The sequence below is a fragment of the Eretmochelys imbricata genome, chromosome 8 (assembly GCF_965152235.1).
Source record: "Eretmochelys imbricata isolate rEreImb1 chromosome 8, rEreImb1.hap1, whole genome shotgun sequence".
Classification (NCBI taxonomy): domain Eukaryota; kingdom Metazoa; phylum Chordata; order Testudines; family Cheloniidae; genus Eretmochelys; species Eretmochelys imbricata.
In genome coordinates, this window is record NC_135579.1 from 44,303,658 (window position 1) to 44,322,268 (window position 18,611).

Here is an 18,611-nt window from a genome sequence, read left to right on the forward strand (position 1 = left end):
TCCCCTCGAGTCGCTCCCTTCTCGGCCCACGGGTCACCCCCTTCCTCAGGCCGCTCCCACCGGAAGTGGATGGAAGTCGGATGGAGTTCGGCAGCGGACCGGAAGTAACCCGGCAGTTCCAGTGGCGTGGCCCGGATGCTGCGCTGGGTGTTTCCGGCCACCTCAGTAGTAGAGGCCAGTCAGAGGGTGGCAGCAGGTGGGGCGGGTGTGGGGCCGGGTAGCGGCGGCGGCTCCCGCGTTGTAGCGGCGCAAACATGGTGCTGCTGACTATGATCGCGCGGGTGGCGGATGGGCTCCCCCTGGCCGCCTCCATGCAGGAGGATGAGCAGGTGAGAGACCGAGACACCCCCCGGCCCAGAACATCCTAGATTTCCCCCGAGACCCACTAGATTCTCCCTCTCCCTACCCAGAGTCCCCTCGCTCCTGAGACACTCCCCCACCAATCCCCTCTCTCCTGGCCCAGAGCACCCTAGATTCCTCCTGCTCTCCCCTCTCTCGGCCCAGAGATCCCCCCAAGCACCCCATCCTGGCCCCGAGATCCTCCCCTGATCCCTCCTGTCCCTGTTCAGAGGGCCCCCCTTCCCAAGCCAGAGCCCTCCCCCAGATGCACGCTCCCCCTTCCTGGCCCAGAGGCCACCTCAGACTGAGATCCATCCCAGTGGGGACACAGAGGCTGTGTGGAAGCTTACAAAATAGACCCTAGGTGGGTTGGACGTGTGCCCTCAGAAGGCTGTGGTAGTGTTTGACTGTGCTGGGAAATGTGAGTTTCATGCAAGGTTGATGACATTTGGCACTGTTCTTCTTGCACTGTGACCCCGTTGGAGACTAGACTCGCCCACTCCCTGGCACCAAGAGAGAGACTTGAAATAGCAATAGATTAAATACTGTATTAGTGGGTGATTAGTCCACTGACAACAGAGCAAAGTACAGCCTTATAATTCTGGAACCTAACGGTACCTTTTTAATGTTAGTTGGAGCTCTTTTCCAATTCAGCAAGGCTACTTCTGTTATAACCAATTATAATACTCATTAACATTAAACCTACCTGTAACCTGATTTACATTTTTGCCACCTTTTTATTGGCTTTTTACATTATGCATTATTTAAATTAACACTTGCATCAGTTTCAGAATGGTAGCCCTGTTAGTCAGTATCAGCAAAAAGAACAAGGAGTACTTGTGGCACCTTAGAGACTAACAAATTTATTAGGGCATAAGCTTTCGTGGGCTAAAGCTCACTTCATTGGATGCATCTAGTATTTTCTGGGGCGGGGGGAGCAAGGGCATGGCAGGCTCAGGGAGGGGGTGGGAAGGGATGGAGTGGGGGCAGGGCCTGTGGCAGAGCCAGGGGTTGAGCAGGGAGCACCCCCCAGCACCTTGGAAAGTTGGAGCCTCTAGCTCTAGCCTTGGAGTCGGTGCCTATACATATTAACTTCTGAAGAGCCGCATGTGGCTCTGGAGCCACAGGTTGGCCACTCCTATATTAATGTGATAATTTTAATAAGTGTTTTTTAAATTTTAAAATGGTTTATTAAAAATCCTGCTAAAACAATTTATAACCAAAACATAGCCACAACATAACTTTGGGTCATGTCTTTGCTACCTTCAGTTTTTTATTTTACTTTTTTTTCCAATTTATTTTTAGCTTTTTTTACACTACCAGGTTTAATTTTCCATACTTGTCTACACTTAGACTAACTTAAACCTAAATCTAACTTTTATTTAACCTATTTTATAGGCTACAGCAGACACAGCCCACATCAATTAAAGCGTCTTTTTTGTTGGGTAGGGGTGCCACCTCCCCAAACGATTTACGTAACAGAAGCATTCTTCCATCAACATAGCTGCATCTGCCCTGGGGGTTAGTTCAGCATAGCAATGTCGGGAGGCGGTGGTCTTTTCACACCCCTGCCTGATATAGGTATGTAGACTAACTTTTAAGTGTAGACCAAGCCTTGTAGCCCTTGAGAAAGGCGGCGGCTAGATTTGGCACCAAGATCTAGGCACCCTGCCTTCCCCCGGCATCTAGACTCCGAGAGGGAGAGAGAGAGAGACCATGAGTCCCCCCAGTATCAATGAAGTTCCTAGAGATCCTTTTAGCACTCAAATCCCAAAGTAGATCAAAACTGTGTAAGAAACCAAGACCCACCCGTCAGTGAGATTCTCACTTAGCTTGCTCCCTCAAAAGTGTGCAAGTATTACTTCTGGAGAGAGAGATCCTGTCAGTATGTCTTCAGTGCAATGTAAGCCCAGGTTAGTAGAACTCAAGTTAACAGACCCAGGATTTGTTAATTGTGGCTTGACCATTTATATTCATTCCTGTAACTCTAGGAATTGTTGAACCTTGGGTCCCATCTTGGGGCTCCAGCATCCACTAAATTATGCCGGTCTGAGTCCAACCACCCTTATCCCGGACTTCTTAGCACCCTCCCAAAATGTGTCCACTCTGTTCCTTTGTTCATGGTGCCACGTGGGAAAACTTGACTGTCCAGAGGACAAAGAAAGCTGGCCTGTGGAATTGTAAGACATTTTTGGCAGAGCATGAGTCCAGCAGGGCTGTGTCTACATTACAAAGTAACAGGGCTTGAACCCTATGTTCCAGTTTGACTCAGACTTGCACCCTCACCCCTGTGGGGTACTGGGACCCAGGGTCCAAGTTCTGAGTTAGCAAAATTTGTGTGTAGATAGATGGGGGTGGGGTAGGCTTAAGCCTGAGTTCAAACCTGGGGCTGATACTGCAGTATAGACATACCCTGTGAATCACGAACTCTTCCCCTCTCCCTCAGGGCGGAGAGAGTGAAGCACCTTCTCTGGACCAAGACCAAGAGATGCTACAAAAAACAAAACAAAACTCCCTAGGGGACCTCCTAAATGGTGACTGAGATATTCATCAGAGGTAGATTCCTGAGATTTACCAGCACCTACCACTTAGTTTGGCTGTGTCCATTGACTTCAGATCCAATTCTGGTAAAACTGTTTGAGGTTAGCTATGGATATCATGTTAGTTTCCTTGTGGGAAAAGGGCCTCCCTGTAAGAGGTTGTTATATTGTTTGCAGTTCATTCTGCCATATGGTAGAACCATGTCTAATAGACCTTTTTTCCCTTCTCAGTCAGGTCGGGACCTCCAGCAATACCAGAGCCAAGCTAAACAGCTTTTCCGGAAGTTGAATGAACAGTCGCCTACCAGATGCACCCTAGAAGCAGGATCCATGGCTTTCCAGTAAGTATAACACGCTGTCGAGATTAAGGTGGACGATGTAGGCAACCCAACCTACATTTATAGAAAACTGAAAAGTACTTCCAGGAGATGTTGGAGGTATATTAGAAATTGGGCCATTGGAGAAGAGTAAGAGTCAGTAAACTATCCCACCAGCCCACGGGAAACCTGTGCTCAGAGAGAGTGTTTCCTTTTATATGCTTTCAATCATTTTAAAATTTCTTTTCTTTTCTAGCATTGTTAGACTTCGTGCATTCCTATCCAGTTCTTGTTTTCCCCCACTCTCTTTTCTGTAGACTGCATATATTTGGCTCCCTTTAAGTTTTGTCTACAGGTTGTGCCCACTAATCATTCTAGCATCTGTTGTCCTTTGGATTCGCTGAGGTTTATCAATATATTTTTTTAATAGTGAGGTGTTCCATCTATACTTAGGTTAGCATTACCAAAGTTGATTCTTCCTACACAAGGTTCTCTTCTCTCTCCATTCCACTGTGGCATATCCTTTCATGTATCATCCTTGCACTGCAAACTCATCTAACTTGTTGTCCATTATTTCCCTGAATCTCCTCAGCATTTCTGCTCTCCAGCAAGCATTGTCCATGTTTTATACACTTTTGTCTAGTATTAGTATCCCGAAGTGTCGTAGCTGCATTTAGCTCATCCGTTTGAGTTCGCTGTCTCTCTCTAAAACCTTCCATAATGTTTGCCCTTTGCTTTCATTGTAAACCTTTCTAAGTTAGGGTCATCTTCAAATCTTACTAATGTACAACACAGTTCTAGCAGACTTGCTCAGGGTAAGCAGCGAGCTGGGAAAATCTGCAGGCAACACAACATCATGTAGGTTAGGCAAGACCTGAGAAGACTGATGTACTTCAGAGGGACCTAACCAATCTAGGCAGCATAGTGGCAGTTGAAGTGAAATGTTGACACATTCAAAGCTATGCAGGTTGGTGGGAATAATTTTAACTCCTGCATCTCCTAGGTTCTATACTAAAGATTGAAAACATTTGACTTGCTCTCTTTAGAGAGGAGATTAATAAGAGGGGACATAAAAGTATACAAAATGATGAAAATTATAGAGTAGGTAGAGGCACCTCTAATCACCTTCTCTCATAACACAAAAACAAGGGAACATCCAAGTAAACGAAAAGGTGGCAAAGTCCAAACTGATAAAGGAAATGGTTTTCAATGCAATTAATTGCCACAGGGTCTCATTGAGGACAAGATGGTAGCAAGATTTAAAAAAAAGTACGGGTAAAAAGATCTCAAGTTAAAAACCCTTGTTTGGAAGCACCCTCGTGGCACAAAGCCAGTCTCTAATGTTTGGGGCTTGGGAGGCAGCTTTCCTCAAGATGGGTTAACACATAATCACTTACTGCAGGTTTTTTCACATTTTTTCCACTTTTCTCTAAAGCAGTCTGGTGCTGGCCATTGTTGGCAATAGGATGCTGGACTAGGTAGCCCACTGGTTTGATCCAGTCAGGCAATTCCTGTGTTGATAATTTCTGTTTCTAAAGATGCTACTTGATACCTCTTCCCAGTTTGCAATCAATCTGTCAGTCATTTGTTTCCATACCACAGTATTATCCAAACATCATTCTGACTTCCACTGAGATGCCTGGGGAAGATTATATCTAAATCATAGTAAAGCTCTTGCTATGTAGTGTCTATGACTTTCTTTGCTTAGCAGACTTATAACTATCAAAAAAGGCTATCCATTTTTTGGTCACAATTATTTATGAATTACAACCACCTTGCAGTGGCTTTGATCTCATCAGAGCTGTTAAGCTAAGAAAATTCAGCCAAGCTCAGTATTTCTATGGGAGATCTCAGAGAAGCAGTTGAGGGGTGTTGGAAGTGTTGTGGGTGAGTAGGCAGGGAAGGTGCACTTTGCCCTGTCAGCATTGAAGCTGTTCTTCAGCCAACTGTTAAGGGATGCAGATTGCTGCTGGTGCCATTTTTAGGATGAGACATAAAGTTACAAATGAAAAAGAAAATCAGTTTTTGTTTTAAACAAAAATTCTAATGAAACTTTTGATAATGCTGCATGGGAAAAAAAATGGTGTTTGAGATTTGGCCTAAAATAAGCCTATTTAGTGGCTAGTGCATTAGCTTGGTCAAGGGAAAAATGTTCTTCATTAACTGAAGTTCTAACTCCTTTAAAATAACATAGTGCAGAGTAAAAAATGCAATGACAGCTGTCGTTGTGGAGCAAAGATATGTGCATGACTAATGAAACGTGCACTTCTCCAAATGTGCTGAGGTGTTAATATGAATAACCTTGAAACTGACAAAGTTTGAAGAAAATTTGGCTCTCGCTGAGACCCAAAACCAGGTTTGAAGAATTTTCTTCGGTCATTTTAATGTTGGAGATTAAAGTCCAAAAGCCTCACAACCAACTCAGTTATCGTGGCATGTGAGTACACACACTGATACTTATGCAGGTGATAAGTGCCTATGCAGTCTTTTGTGAAATTAGTTACTAGCTGACCTTTGGCTGATTTTAGTGTCATAAGTCTTTAAGTGCACAGATTACTAGTTCCATTAAAAGGCAACCATTGGCCTTTGCTAGCTGGTGCCGCCTAAAGAAGTGGTTTTTTTTCTCTTTCTTAAAATAAATATAAGAAATTAAATTCCAAAAGTATATTAATTAAGATTGCACAGATAAACATTCAGAAATCAAGAATGCAAAAAGTTAAAGGTGGCCAACTGTGTATCTGTCCCCTTACATACGTACATTGCAAAAAGGCATAATTACATGATTTTATACTGTGTTAAATTTTATGACAAAAAAGTGTTAATGCGGTGTTAAAGTTGAGAAATCAAGCAGTTATGTGAGAAAATTGATATTACGGTTAATCTGGGCTGTCAATGCTATGCGGCATTGGAAATCTGTGTGCTTTCTCTGCCGTATAGAAAACTTGGAATCTGAAACAGTTAATATCACAAAGGGAGTAAAAACAGCTCTGGGAAACATAGAGATCAAGGCAGGAGAGCTCAGATCAAATCCGGCTGGCCTAAAGTGTGATGGTGCGGCTGTGCATATGGCAGGAGACCGTGTTAGAGAAGATATTGTACTCTTCTTGTACTTACCTTTAGCTTGCTGTTATATCTCTCATAGGAGATTATCCCTATCTTAAAAGGTTTTGTTTTGAAATATGTTTTCTCATTTTACTCTTCAAATCCTGAAAGATTATGGATTGCTCAAACTCTTGATAATGGTTTGAGGTAACTGTGAGCTATGCCGGGAGGGATCCGGTATATGTGTTGGGTTCAAAGTCAGGCCAGAACACTGAAGATAAGGATCAGAAACGATCGCTTAGCTAGCACTGTTTTGGAACATAATGTAGAAACTGGGTCATGGACTGATGTAGAACAAGTTAGGGGCTTTCTTAGGGAAATCAAGAAGCTAATCTGTGAGTATATTTTATTCCATGGTGGACAGTGGTGACTACACTCTTAGTGTTCAAGGCAATGCCCATTGTTTGAGGCTTTTTACTAAAGCTAGTAAGTGCCATGTTGGGACTGGAACAAAAACAGATAATCCTGGCCGCTGTGTCTAAAAACTAATTCTTGAATGTGGCAAATTTGAAGGATTTAAACATTTCTGGGTCTCTAGAGGCTAAGCTGAGGAAAAATCAGATCTTTATGCTTGAAGCTGCTGTTGAACATATGGATACCAGATTTACCAGGCTATTGTATGGTTTCAAAGCTTTGATTCCACACAGTGGCCTAGTGATTGAAAAAAGAATTGGCCCATTATGGCAATGTAAAAATTAAGTCTGCTAAATCACTACATATAGGTGTTAAGTAAAGAGAAAAGGAAGGGTGACTTACAAGTTACATTTAATGCCAATAAATCCACAATAGTGCTTATGCCTGATGAAAGTTTTGAACCCCTCAGCCAGAGGTGGGCATATTACGGCCCGCGGGACCATACTGCCCGACCCTTGAGCTCCCGGCCGGGGAGGCTAGCCTCCAGCCCCTCCCCTGCTGTCCCTCCTCCCCCGCAACCTCAGTTTGCCGTGTCGCCAGCGCGGGAGGGGGCTGCTCTGCGGGGGCATGGGAGGGAGGCTCACCTGCAGCCTCAGGGGGGCGTTGTGGGTGGTAGGAGCATGGTGAACGCGGGCGGAGGACTCAGGAGGAGCACCGGAGAGCCGCGCAGTCGGCCAGAGAGAAGCGGTGTTTTGAAGGGTAAAACCACTGCTTCTCTCTGGCTGTGCTGCTGCCCCTGCTCCTCCTGAGTCCTCTGCCCATGTTTGCAGGGCCACATTCTGAAAGGGGCTTTAGATATGGGGTTGGATAGGGGGTGGAGTCCCCGGGGTCCTGTCAGGGGGTGAGGGTGTGGATAGAGATTGGGGCAGTCAGGGACTGGGGGGGCTGGATAGGGGGTGGAGTCCGGGGGGGGGCAGTTAGGGGCAGGGGGTCCCGGGAGGGGGTGGTCAGGTGACAAGGAGTAGCAGGGGTTGGATGGGTCGGGAGTTCTGAGAGGGGCGGGAAGTGGGAGGGGGGCAGATAGGGTTAGGGTTTGGGGGGGGGCACAGCCTTCCCTACCCGGACCTCCATACAGTTTTGGAACCCCGATGTGGCCCTCAGGCCAAAAAGTTTGCCCTTCCCTGCCCTAGGCAACCTGCCTTAGAGGTTATATTGTTATTGATGGGAATATGTCCTCATTGTCTTGTATCACTGTGGTGCTACAATACGAGTTTTCCACAGTTATTTAAATTAAAACAAGCCCCCAAACACACACGTGTGCTCTGTTGCATGCCATGACTTGGGCTATTTAATCATATCCGCATCCAGTGTAGGTGCTTTTCAGGCCTCTCAGGTATGCTGTACTACTGGCTGGAAGGGGAACAAACATGGTAATAGACATAAACATCAGCAAGCAGCACTGTTTAGTGGAGGGGTAGATAAGTGCTAGTCTGTATGTTCAGATCTAAATCTAAAAATCCAGTGGACTTTATCCAATCAGATTTGTACTTGAATTAGAAATAAAATACATATTCTCCTTACTAGCATGGGAACTCAAACTGACACTAAAGTAAGGATAAAACGAAACTTACAAGAACAAATGATAGTTGGACACTAAAAAAGGGGTGTGTGCGGTGGTGCGGGGGGTTTAAACCCTGGCTCATGAGTCAAAAACAAAACAAGTGGAATGCAGCAAAGTGCCAGTAAGCAGTCACACCAGCTACTATATTTCATCTTAACCCACATGTGAATGAGCATGAAAATTATTGGCACAATCGCCCTTTCTTGTCAGATAACAAAACCTGAAGTCCCAGCAGCCCATGGACAAGCAGCATTTCTGTTTCTCAGCTTGCCTCTGTGAGGCTTTGTGTATGCGAAATGGAGTCCTATGCCTAAGACTCACCCAGGGTGGAGTTTGGGGTGCCCCAACTAGTCTCCTCAGGCTGTGCGGGGCTGACCACCTATCTGTCTGATTGCCAGGGGATTGGTCCAGTTGGCGACCCATTCCTGTGCACTTCTGAATCTCTGTAGGAGATGCCACAATAGTCTTCTCTCTCCCTATTCCCCCCTTTCCTGCTGACCTTCAGGAGAAGATGCATGCTCCTGTTCACTGTACATCCTATCCTCTCTCCCATACATTACGGAGCTGCCCTACTGGGTCAGACTATGGTGCAACTTGGTCAGTATCTTGGCTCCGACAGTGGCCTGTACTAAAGCTTGAGGGGGATTATACAGAACAGGGCAATTATGGAGTGATCCACTCCATCTTTCACTCCTGGCTTTTTGTAGTGAGAGTTTAGGGTCGCCCTGTGTATGTGGTTGCCTTCCTGACTGTTTTGGCTAATAGCCATTGATGAACCTATCCTTGATTAAATTATCCAGTTCTTTTTTTGAACTTTTGGCCATCACAATACCCTGTGTCAATGAGTTCCGAGGTCAGTTGTGCATTATGTGAAAAAGTACTTTCTCTTGTTTATATTAAACCTGCTCCCTGTTAATTTCATCACCTGAGCCTTGGTTTTTATATTATGGGAAAGGCTAAATAACACTTCTGTGCTCACTTTCTCCATGCTGTTCATTTTATAGACCTCTATCATATCCCCCCCTTAGTCGTCTCTTTTCTAATCTTTTTAGTCTGTCTTCATACGGAAGCCATTCCTTACCCTTGATCATCTTTGTTGCCCTTCTCTGTACCTTTTCCAGTTCCACTACATCCTCTTTGAGATAGGGTGACCAGAACTGGACACAGTATTCAAGGTGTGGATTTACTGTGGATTTATATAGTGGGATTATGATATTATCTGATTTATTTTCTTTCCCTTTCCTAATAGTTCTTAACATACTGTAAGGCTTTTTTACCATGGCTGCACATTGAGCAGAAGTCCAGGGTGATGCCAAGATCCTCCTTGAGTGATAATAGCTAATTTAGAACCCACCATTTGGGATTATTTTTTCCAATGTGCATTACTTTGCACTTGTCAATGTTGAATTTAATCTGCCATTTTGTTGCCAGAAAGGGCATGGGAGTGTGGGGCCTGCCTCCTTCAGATGACAGAATGTCAGCAGGAAGAGGGGAATGTCCCTTATTCTGCTCAGTCCAATGTCAGGACTTTTTAAAACAACAACCAGAAACACTAAGGAAATTCCCAGGCAAAACTTTGTTAAAATGAAGTTAAAAGCCTTTGGCAGGGATTGAAACCAGGATCTGAGGCCTCAATAACGCTGTAATTAGGGAAAAGAAAAGAGAAACTAAGGCATTCAGAAAGATTTAAAATGAAGCCTAACGTGTAAATCTGTGGAAATTCAGTCATGGTATTTGCAGTAGAGTAACTCTGTCCTGAGCAATGCCCTGAGAACCTGAAACTTAGACTACAATATCCACCCCAAACAAATAGTTCATTTTAGCAGGGAATGCTAGGACTAGACTGTAGTATGCTGGTTTGTGCCAACTCAGCTGCCTTCATGGCTACGAAGTCCAAATAAAAATGCTTTACTATGTCCTGGTAAGATGAGCTTGCTGAAAAGAGTCATTCCCCACTCCTCATTAAGGGCTCCAACCTGCCAGGCATTGCCTGCTCTCATCACCTTGCAGGGTCAGGCCCTAGGATTCTGCGTTCCAGCCAGTCATCCAATATGATGTCTCATATAAAGGTCTCCTAGGAGTATGAGTAGGTGGAGATTATGGTACTTGCAGAGGAAAGGAAAGGCTTAGTGCAGTGACAAGGTATCTGAATATTGGAGACACACGTATGAAACCACCTGTGCTGTGCGATACCTGGTATGCTTTTGTGTGTAGTATAATAATAAACCCAAAGGCTGGGGCACTCCACCATAGAGGAAGAAAGATGGGAAAGGGAAAAGTGGTGTCTTACAGGGGCAGGGTTAAAATTTGTCCCGTTTGTTCTCTTCTAGCTATGTTATTGAGAAAGGGGTGTGTTACCTGGTGTTGTGTGAGGCCACCTTCCCCAAGAAGCTGGCCTTTGCATATCTGGAGGATTTGCATTCCGAGTTCGATGAACAGCATGGAAAGAAGGTGCCGACGGTCTCCAGGCCTTATTCCTTCATTGAGTTCGGTGAGGTCCTTCCCCTTGAGAATAATTAATAAACATCCTGTTTGTTTGGCCACATTAGTCTCTCCTAGCTCAGGCCGTGGAACTTACCACTGACAGTGGAGAAATCTGGTGTTCTCTATGAGGCCAGAAATGCCAGGTACGTGAATGGAGAAATGGTAGGGGAAATGACAAATTTCCTATAATCCAACTTTCTGCTTTTAAGTCTTGTTTTTTTTCTTGTTAGCACTCGTGTGCACCTTGCTCACTCTCTCTGCAATGTTCTGCCACTGGGGTAGCCCAGAAAAAGGTAGACAGCACTGGATGCTCATGCTCCGTAGGCAGCCATATTGTTACTCTAGGCAGTGATTGTCCCCTGATTGCTGGCTTGCTTTCCACCCTTTAACACAAACTTCCTCTCACTTGAGGTCACATGGATAATGCAGGGACTTCCAAAACAGCCCTCAGCTGTACTTTTCTGGCAGCATTGAAGAGGTGTGGGAAGTGGGTGTGAAGCATGGTGGAGCCACCATTCATTAAGCATTGAGGAAACCTCTGAGCTAATTGGCTTTAGATGTACATGTCCTCTTCTGGGTGGCCTGTTTTTCTAAGTCCAAAGGGCACCCATCCTGTCAAGTGCTTTGTCCCTGGTGTAGACATGCAGGATGCAACATGCTCTAAAACAAGTCATCAGTGCTCCTTGTGCCTGTCAGGGGAGGAAGGGGTTGTTAAATTGTCTTTGGGGTATGCTGCCCTGAGGTTGGGTGGTTGGAATCTACTCAGAGCGGGGTAAGGGGTGTGGAGGTGGTTGCAGTTGTGGAGGGAAGGAGGTAGAAGCTGGCTCGACAGGTGTTCTTGGCATGGCAGGCAGGAAGTGCTGGGAGAAAAGTTTTTCATGTTGACAACTACCTTTTGTTCCAGACACTTACATCCAGAAAACCAAAAAACTCTACATCGACAGCCGGGCAAGAAGGAACCTAGGCTCCATCAATACAGAGTTACAGGATGTGCAGAGAATCATGGTGGCCAACATTGAAGAAGTCTTACAGCGAGGAGAGGCGCTCTCAGGTACATGGAGTTCAGCTTTTGAAACTCTTTCCTCTCTCTGAGGCTATCAGGCAGGAGATGGCTGAGGGAAGGATTCTGAGACTGGGTAGCAAAGAGGGCCTCCTGAATCAAGATGGCCTTGTAGTGTATATGTCTGGCTCAAAGTGCATTTTCATTTGTCTGATCTACACCATAAATAAGGCTAAGATGTATTATGGGATATTTTTGGTAAAAGTCATGGACAGGTCACAGGCACCCATGACCTGTCTTTTACCAAAAATACTCCTGACTAAATCTCTACTTCTGGGACACTGCTGCTTTGGGGGGCCCTTGCTGGGGACGGGCCCTGCTCGAGTGCTGGGGTTTGGCTGCCCCCCGGCCGCTGCTCCTGGGGACTACTCTCCAGATGTCCTCCGGGCACCCCTGGGGCCACTGCTCCAGCTGCTTGGGAGCTCCCCAGAGCCAGCCACACTGGCCCCAGGGACTGCCAAAGTGGCTGGCCCCGGGTCACTCCAGCAGCAGCAGGTGCAGCTGGCCATGGGGCGGCCCTGAAGTCAGCCACACCCACAACTGCAGAAGGCATGGAGGTCGCAGAAAGTCATGGGATCTGTGACTTCCATGACAGAATTACAGCCTTAATCATAAACCATCTGGCAATTTGTAACCCTACTTTGGGAGGAGCCAAAGCCCCTTGTGGGCTTGGGGCTGTTCTTGTCCTGTGAAGATGAATGTTAGTGATGTGTGTCAAGGACAGGAGTGATGCGTGCTAGTGTTTTGAAGGTGCTGGTGAAGCTCCTGCTGCTGTAGTTACTCTTGTCCCTTCTATGTTTGGGGAGGTAAACCATTTAGATTGCGTTGTGTTGTGGCTTGACTGACAAGTTTAATGTAGGAATCCTTCAGAACATGAGGAATGGGGGATGCACAATAAATCAGATGAAGCTCCAATAGAGCAGCTGCAATTATCTATGAACACTAATGTGGGAGTGTCTTGTTATTGTTTATCCTGCAACTAATCTGCTTCCACTTTCTCTTCCTTAACAGCTTTGGATTCTAAGGCCAACAACTTGTCCAGTTTGTCCAAGAAGTACCGTCAGGATGCAAAGTATCTTAACATGCGTTCCACCTATGCCAAACTGGCAGCTGTAGCTGTGTTTTTTATCATGTTAATAGTCTATGTGAGGTTCTGGTGGCTGTGAGATGTTGGCAGTCACTGGAGAAGGAGATCCTGTAGCATGGCAGGTGTACATGTGCAGCACACTTTGTTCACAGGGATGTGCATTAGAATCCACACAGGACTGTCACTTTTAAGGGTGTGTCCTGAAAATGATACCGGAGTACTACACTGCTTAGTGAATCTTAATCATAGGTATAAAGTAGTCTTTGTGGACTAGAGGCTTTTCCTATGAGGCACTAAACACTAGGGACTCTGTAGAGTGTGGCCTCCCAGTGTGCTAAACTCATTAACAGTGCTGTTTGATGTGTCCTGGAGCAGTTAATCAGTGAAGTTTATCCTAATCAGGCGATACTGGCAACAGTCACTTCTTCCTCCCTTTTAAAGAGTAGCTCTAGTGGGAAATGGACTCTAATGAACATTCCTTGTGTCTGCAATGTTTGCTTTTCTAGAATCTGGGTCTGCATTTGCTTTTTTAAAACAAGACTCCCTTGTTTGAAGGCTGATTCTGCACTGTACATATTGTAATGGCTTTCACCCTTGTCAAACTAGCTATTGTTGGGTTTTCATTGTCTGACATCTTTGCTTGTTACATTTTCAATTGCTTTAGGAATAAATGGATATTAAATTATGCCTTAAAATTACATTATATTTAGTCTTAAGAGAGACAGTGAAAGGCTACTATCACTGACTTCTACAAAATTAAACTACTAGTTTGTAAATCTCACTTTCCTGGCAGTTGTGTATAAGAGCTTGTTTTAACGTGACTCAGAAGAGTCTGCTGGTGTAATTAAAAAGGCACTGGCCCAGGCACAATGCAAACAATTTCATCTCTGTTTTCCTGCCATCTATCTATCTCCAGAATCATTGCATTGTTTCTTTCTCCTCTGTAAACATTCTCTATTCCTCAAACAAGTGTATCACTACCGCTAGCATTCCAGCACTTGCAAACTACCCTACAAAAACAGCCCAGTATGTGTGGTGGTGAAGAAAAAGTAGAATGTTGCTTTAAAGAAACGTTTCAGTTTCACGTTTCTGTGAGGTTGGTGATAAAGAATAGTACTGAGTTTTAAAAACCAAGATTCCTTGTTAATGTCCTGTTCTCCCTGTGGTCACCCTCTCTCCACTTCTGTTGGCAAGATCTAACTAGCTGAAGAGAAATTCATAATGTGGGGCTACAGCATTTAATTTCTTAACTTGTTTCTCACTAGATAATGTAAATAGTTCCATCATGATGTGATTTTTTTAAATTTTATTTTATTGGTCCAAGTGCGAGAAACCTTATCTTGCCTATTAGGCTTTAGGTTTTTTTAAATCAAAGCTCTGTACAGGCATCCCCCACCTTTTCCACAGTAAGGTGTCTGTTTCTGTCATTATCTAGCAAGTGAACACTCTCATAGAACAGACATAACAGAAGGAAAAATTCAAAGTTCCTCAGCATCTTCAGAAAACACTTAATTTGCTGCAACTCTGAAAGTGTAAGCTGTAACCATAGATTGTCTCCTGCAGTAAGGTAGGACATAAGAGCGAAAAGAAGCCTCAGTGTCTCCCCTCTCCTCCTCCTGTTGGCAGGCAACTAGAATTTGTCTGCCGATCTACTTGCAAACCTGATCTGTCAGTTAGTCTCATCTTCTGATTTTTGCATGATGTTTCCATTTGTTTGTTTGTAGACAGCTGTACTTTTAAATTCTTAAAAGTTGTGTCTCTAACAGATGAATGTACAAGTGATGTAGGTCTGTGTGTAACTTAGGTACTGAAAGGTGAGCAGACACCACGTCTAGATTCTGTAATGACCTGTAGGGAGTAAAACTCTCTCTTGCAGTGAATGGCAGCTCAGTGAGCAGTTGCCTGCTGCATCCCCAGTGTCACAGTGAAATAAACACTTGCAAAAGTTGATTTCCTTTAGTGTGGAGTTTCCTGTCTACATGTACAGTGTTTTCAAAAAAACACCCTCTTCTTCATTCTCATGGTCCAATTTGTCCTGGGGTAGAACTTGGCAGAGGCCACTTGGTAAATGCTGTATTAATGGAGTAGGCTTATACCTAGGGTGGAGCATGCCCTTCACCTGAAGCTGGGTTCAATTTTTTGCCTGTAGGTTGGGTAGAGTTTGGCAAATGCCATTGTCCTTTTCTAGCACCTAGCGGGAATGTTTCTAATGTTACCTATTACAGGTGGGCCCAAAGCCTGCCTTTGTGACCATAAATGCATGTGGAGAGTAACATGTATGTAGCTGCAGCTATTTTGTGTAGCAGTTTGCAGCTTAGGTAGGTCTCGGCTCTGAGAAGTTGTCTTAATTAATAAACAAGCTAGTCAGTGCCCTATGCAGTCCATGGCTTTGAATTTGCTGAAGAATCCATCCCTTGCTATAGAACTGTACTCGGAATTTGTTTTCATTTTAAAAATATTGTTCCCTAGCCCTTTCCAAGGTGCAGATGATCTTAAAAACAGGATGCAACTAGAGTACCCTGTACTGTGACAGTGTCTCAGACCAGTGTCCTGTTTGGGAGTGATCAGCGCCAGATGCTACAGAGGAAGTTATAGGAAACCCCGAAGCTGATGGTTGTAGATTATTCCACAACCACAAGGGGGAAGGTTTCGCCTTCCCCCGGCAGTTGTCCGTAAGTTTATGCTATGAAGCCTGAGTGTTTTGTCCTTTTTAACTTTGATCCTGGTTAACTGAACTCTGCATGTTCTCATGAACAATTCCCAATTTTTTGAATCCTAAGATTTTGACATTAATATCTAGTGCAATGCATTCCAATTGCTAACTGTGCTTTGTTTTAAATTGGCTGCCTTTGACTTGATTATATGTCCCATAAGATGGACTCCAGGTCCAACACTGCCTTGCCTTCGGTCCAAAACAGAGTTATTCTGGGACCTGTAGGCCTCACACCAAGAGGTGTTGGGAGGATGGGCACTATGGAGGCAGCTCCCTTACCTCAGGGCAGGAGACAGCAAGGATGGGGCAAAATCCGTAGTATGCTGAAGGAGGAAACTAGGCCTGGAGCTTTGGATCTCTCCAGTCAAAGGCTGGGAAGAGGCCTAAACAGCAACCAGTCAGAGAGGGTCACTTGGGCATCATCACAGAACCTTCAAGTAGCCAGAACTGGAGCCTGGCACCAGGTTTTCCTGAAGTACACTGGTATAGTCTGGGTAGAGATCCAGAGTTGGAGACATCTCAGGTCTGGATTACACCTAACATTTAGGTCAATTTAGCTACATTGCTCAGAGCTGTGAAAAATGTCATGCTCTGTGTGACGTAGTTAGGTCAACCTAATCCCCATGGCAGATGCAGCTAAGTTGATGGAAGAATTCTTCTGTTGACCTTCCTACTCCCTGTCAAAGGGGTGGATTTACTACAGCAGTGGGAAAAAACCCTTCTGTGGCTTTAGTATCTATACTACAGCAGCATAGCTGTGCCTCTGTAGTGCTTGTAGCATAGACATATCCACAGAGAGAAGTGAAGATTGTAGCCTGAGGAAAGAAAAGCAGAGGAAGTTTAGGGCCAGATCAGACGCCTGCTTCATTAGCTTGGGCCAAAGGTGGGAGCTCCCCTTTGTCTCGAGAAACCATCAGAGGGCCCAGCTGTCACTGCAGAAGGGGGAAAAGACCTGGAGAATGTTTGAAAGCTTAAATCAACTTACCAGTGAGGGAAGTAGAAACAATGGTCATTCTCCCCAGGTAAGACATTCCTTTTACTCCCATGGTCCCCGTGCTCTTTGCTAAAAGAGTGAATTAGAAAACCCTCACTTACTTTCTCTATGCCACTCACTTTTTTATACCTGTATCTTAGGTCCTCTTATTTTCTTCTCTTAACTAACTAGTTGCAGTCTTTTTCTGTGAGGGGGGCGGGGGTGTCTGTGTTTCAGGGGTTTGTCTACACTCCAATTGGACACCTATAGCTGGCCAGTGCCAGCTGACTTGCGCTTGTGGGACTTGGGCTAAGGGGCTGTTTAATTGTGGTGTAAACTGACCCACCAAGGTATTTACTCCTTTCAAAAGACTGAATTAAGATAAGTTCAGTTTGTTATATTCTGTCCATTTCTCTCTCCTCCCATAGAGCATGAGGATATTCTGCTGTTTAGTTTAAGGAGGGAGGCCATACTGCTTTATAGGTTCAGTTTTGTTTGATAAGAGAATCTAACTCTCGAATTCCATCACATCCCATATACCGCAGAGTCAGCCAAAAGAGGAGACTCAGACTTTTTGAGCTTACTTTACTATGTCTCAATGCAGAAAATACCATTTTTAGCAAATTGTGGCCAGACTTTCCTTGGTCAATCTTAACTTCCAAAGATGACATGTCAGTCAGTCACTGTGTGTTACTGAGACATTACGTGGGCTACCAGCTTCCCAAGACCCACATGCAGTTTATTCAGAGGAACAACAGTAATAGGCTCATCCATTTAATAAATGCCTGTCAGTGGTAAAGCCAGATAAAGTTAATCAGTTTCTTAGGGGAAACCTATTACCCATTTCATGGTACACACAGAACATTTTGACATTTGCCTTTATATTTGGCAAGTCAATACACTTGATACATTTCAGGTGCAGTCATTCCAGACCAAACTGCTTCACTATCCTGTCTGCACAGCCTCTCCCCAACTTTTTTTGGCAATGGGAGAGTCCGGGTTGGAGGGGAGGGGAGGCAGGGGGAAGCAGGGCAGGGGTTATTTTCTTTTCTAAACAGTGTGTCTGATTTGGCAGCTCAGAGATTGCACAAGGCCCTGCTGTAGTAAAGCCAGAGTGTACGGGGTACATTTCTCAACCTTTGCATGGAAGCTACTGTGCAAGCTAGAGGATGCCAGAATGAGCTCCTCTTATCTCATCCAAAATCCTTTGTTCACTTCTTTCCTGGGGACTGTCCTGCATTATAGCTTATTTAATGCTTGTTTTGCTTTGTTTGTTTGCATCATACACAAAGCTCAGTGCTTATATGTAACACGGGTGGGGGAAATGCACTGTCTAGATTCCAAGGTCAGAAGGGACCCTTGTGATCATCTTTTGTATAAAACAGGCCACAGGACCTCCCCAGAACAATTTCTTTTGAACTAGAGCAGATCTTTAAAAAACATCCAATCTTGATTTTTAAAATTGCCAGTGACAGAGAATCCACCATGACAAACTCTTCCAGTGGTGAGTTTGAGTAACAGCCATGTTAGTCTGTATTCGCAAAAAGAAAAGGAGTACTTGTGGCACCTTAGAGACTAACCAATTTATTTGGGCATAAGCTTTCGTGAGCTACAGCACACTTCATGAAGTGTGCTGTAGCTCACGAAAGCTTATGCCCAAATAAATTGGTTAGTCTCTAAGGTGCCACAAGTACTCCTTTTCTTCTTCCAATGGTGAGTTATCCTCACTTGTTAAAAAATTATACCTTATTTCCAGCAGGGGGCAGTGCTGTCACAGCAAAGGACACCAATTGTGCTTTCACTTCGCTGGAATTAGTTCACCCTCCATTACCCTCTTGGGAAGGAAGTTACTCTTGGCACACTTTGTAGATTTGAGGGGACACAGAGAAGTAACTGATCACACTTAATGAGGGACTCCTGTACTAGCTAAGAGGCTTCCATCTACTGTATAATTTGTTTCATTTACCAACATCCTGAGCTGTAGTCTCTCTTGTTAGAGTCCTGCTCTAGTATCAGATCTT

General features: G+C 44.6%; 1 protein-coding gene across 1 annotated transcript; it reads left to right on the plus strand.

Annotated features, from left to right (window-relative positions):
- The first annotated feature begins 160 nt into the window (after positions 1–160).
- SEC22B (SEC22 homolog B, vesicle trafficking protein) lies at positions 161–14,854 on the plus strand. The gene is made up of 5 exons (XM_077824801.1): positions 161–329; positions 3,111–3,220; positions 10,604–10,764; positions 11,662–11,808; positions 12,829–14,854. The coding sequence occupies exons 1-5, from the start codon at positions 255–257 to the stop codon at positions 12,981–12,983; spliced, it is 648 nt and encodes a 215-aa protein (XP_077680927.1). The 5' UTR covers positions 161–254; the 3' UTR covers positions 12,984–14,854.
- Positions 14,855–18,611: the final 3,757 nt, after the last annotated feature.

Excerpts from the sequence above, each read along its gene's own strand:
- SEC22B (XM_077824801.1), top strand. The coding sequence starts at position 255 with ATGGTGCTGCTGACTATGATCGCGCGGGTGGCGGATGGGCTCCCCCTG. Across the intron at positions 330-3,110 it reads CCATGCAGGAGGATGAGCAG|TCAGGTCGGGACCTCCAGCA; the intron begins GTGAGAGACCGA and ends TTCCCTTCTCAG. Across the intron at positions 3,221-10,603 it reads GCAGGATCCATGGCTTTCCA|CTATGTTATTGAGAAAGGGG; the intron begins GTAAGTATAACA and ends GTTCTCTTCTAG.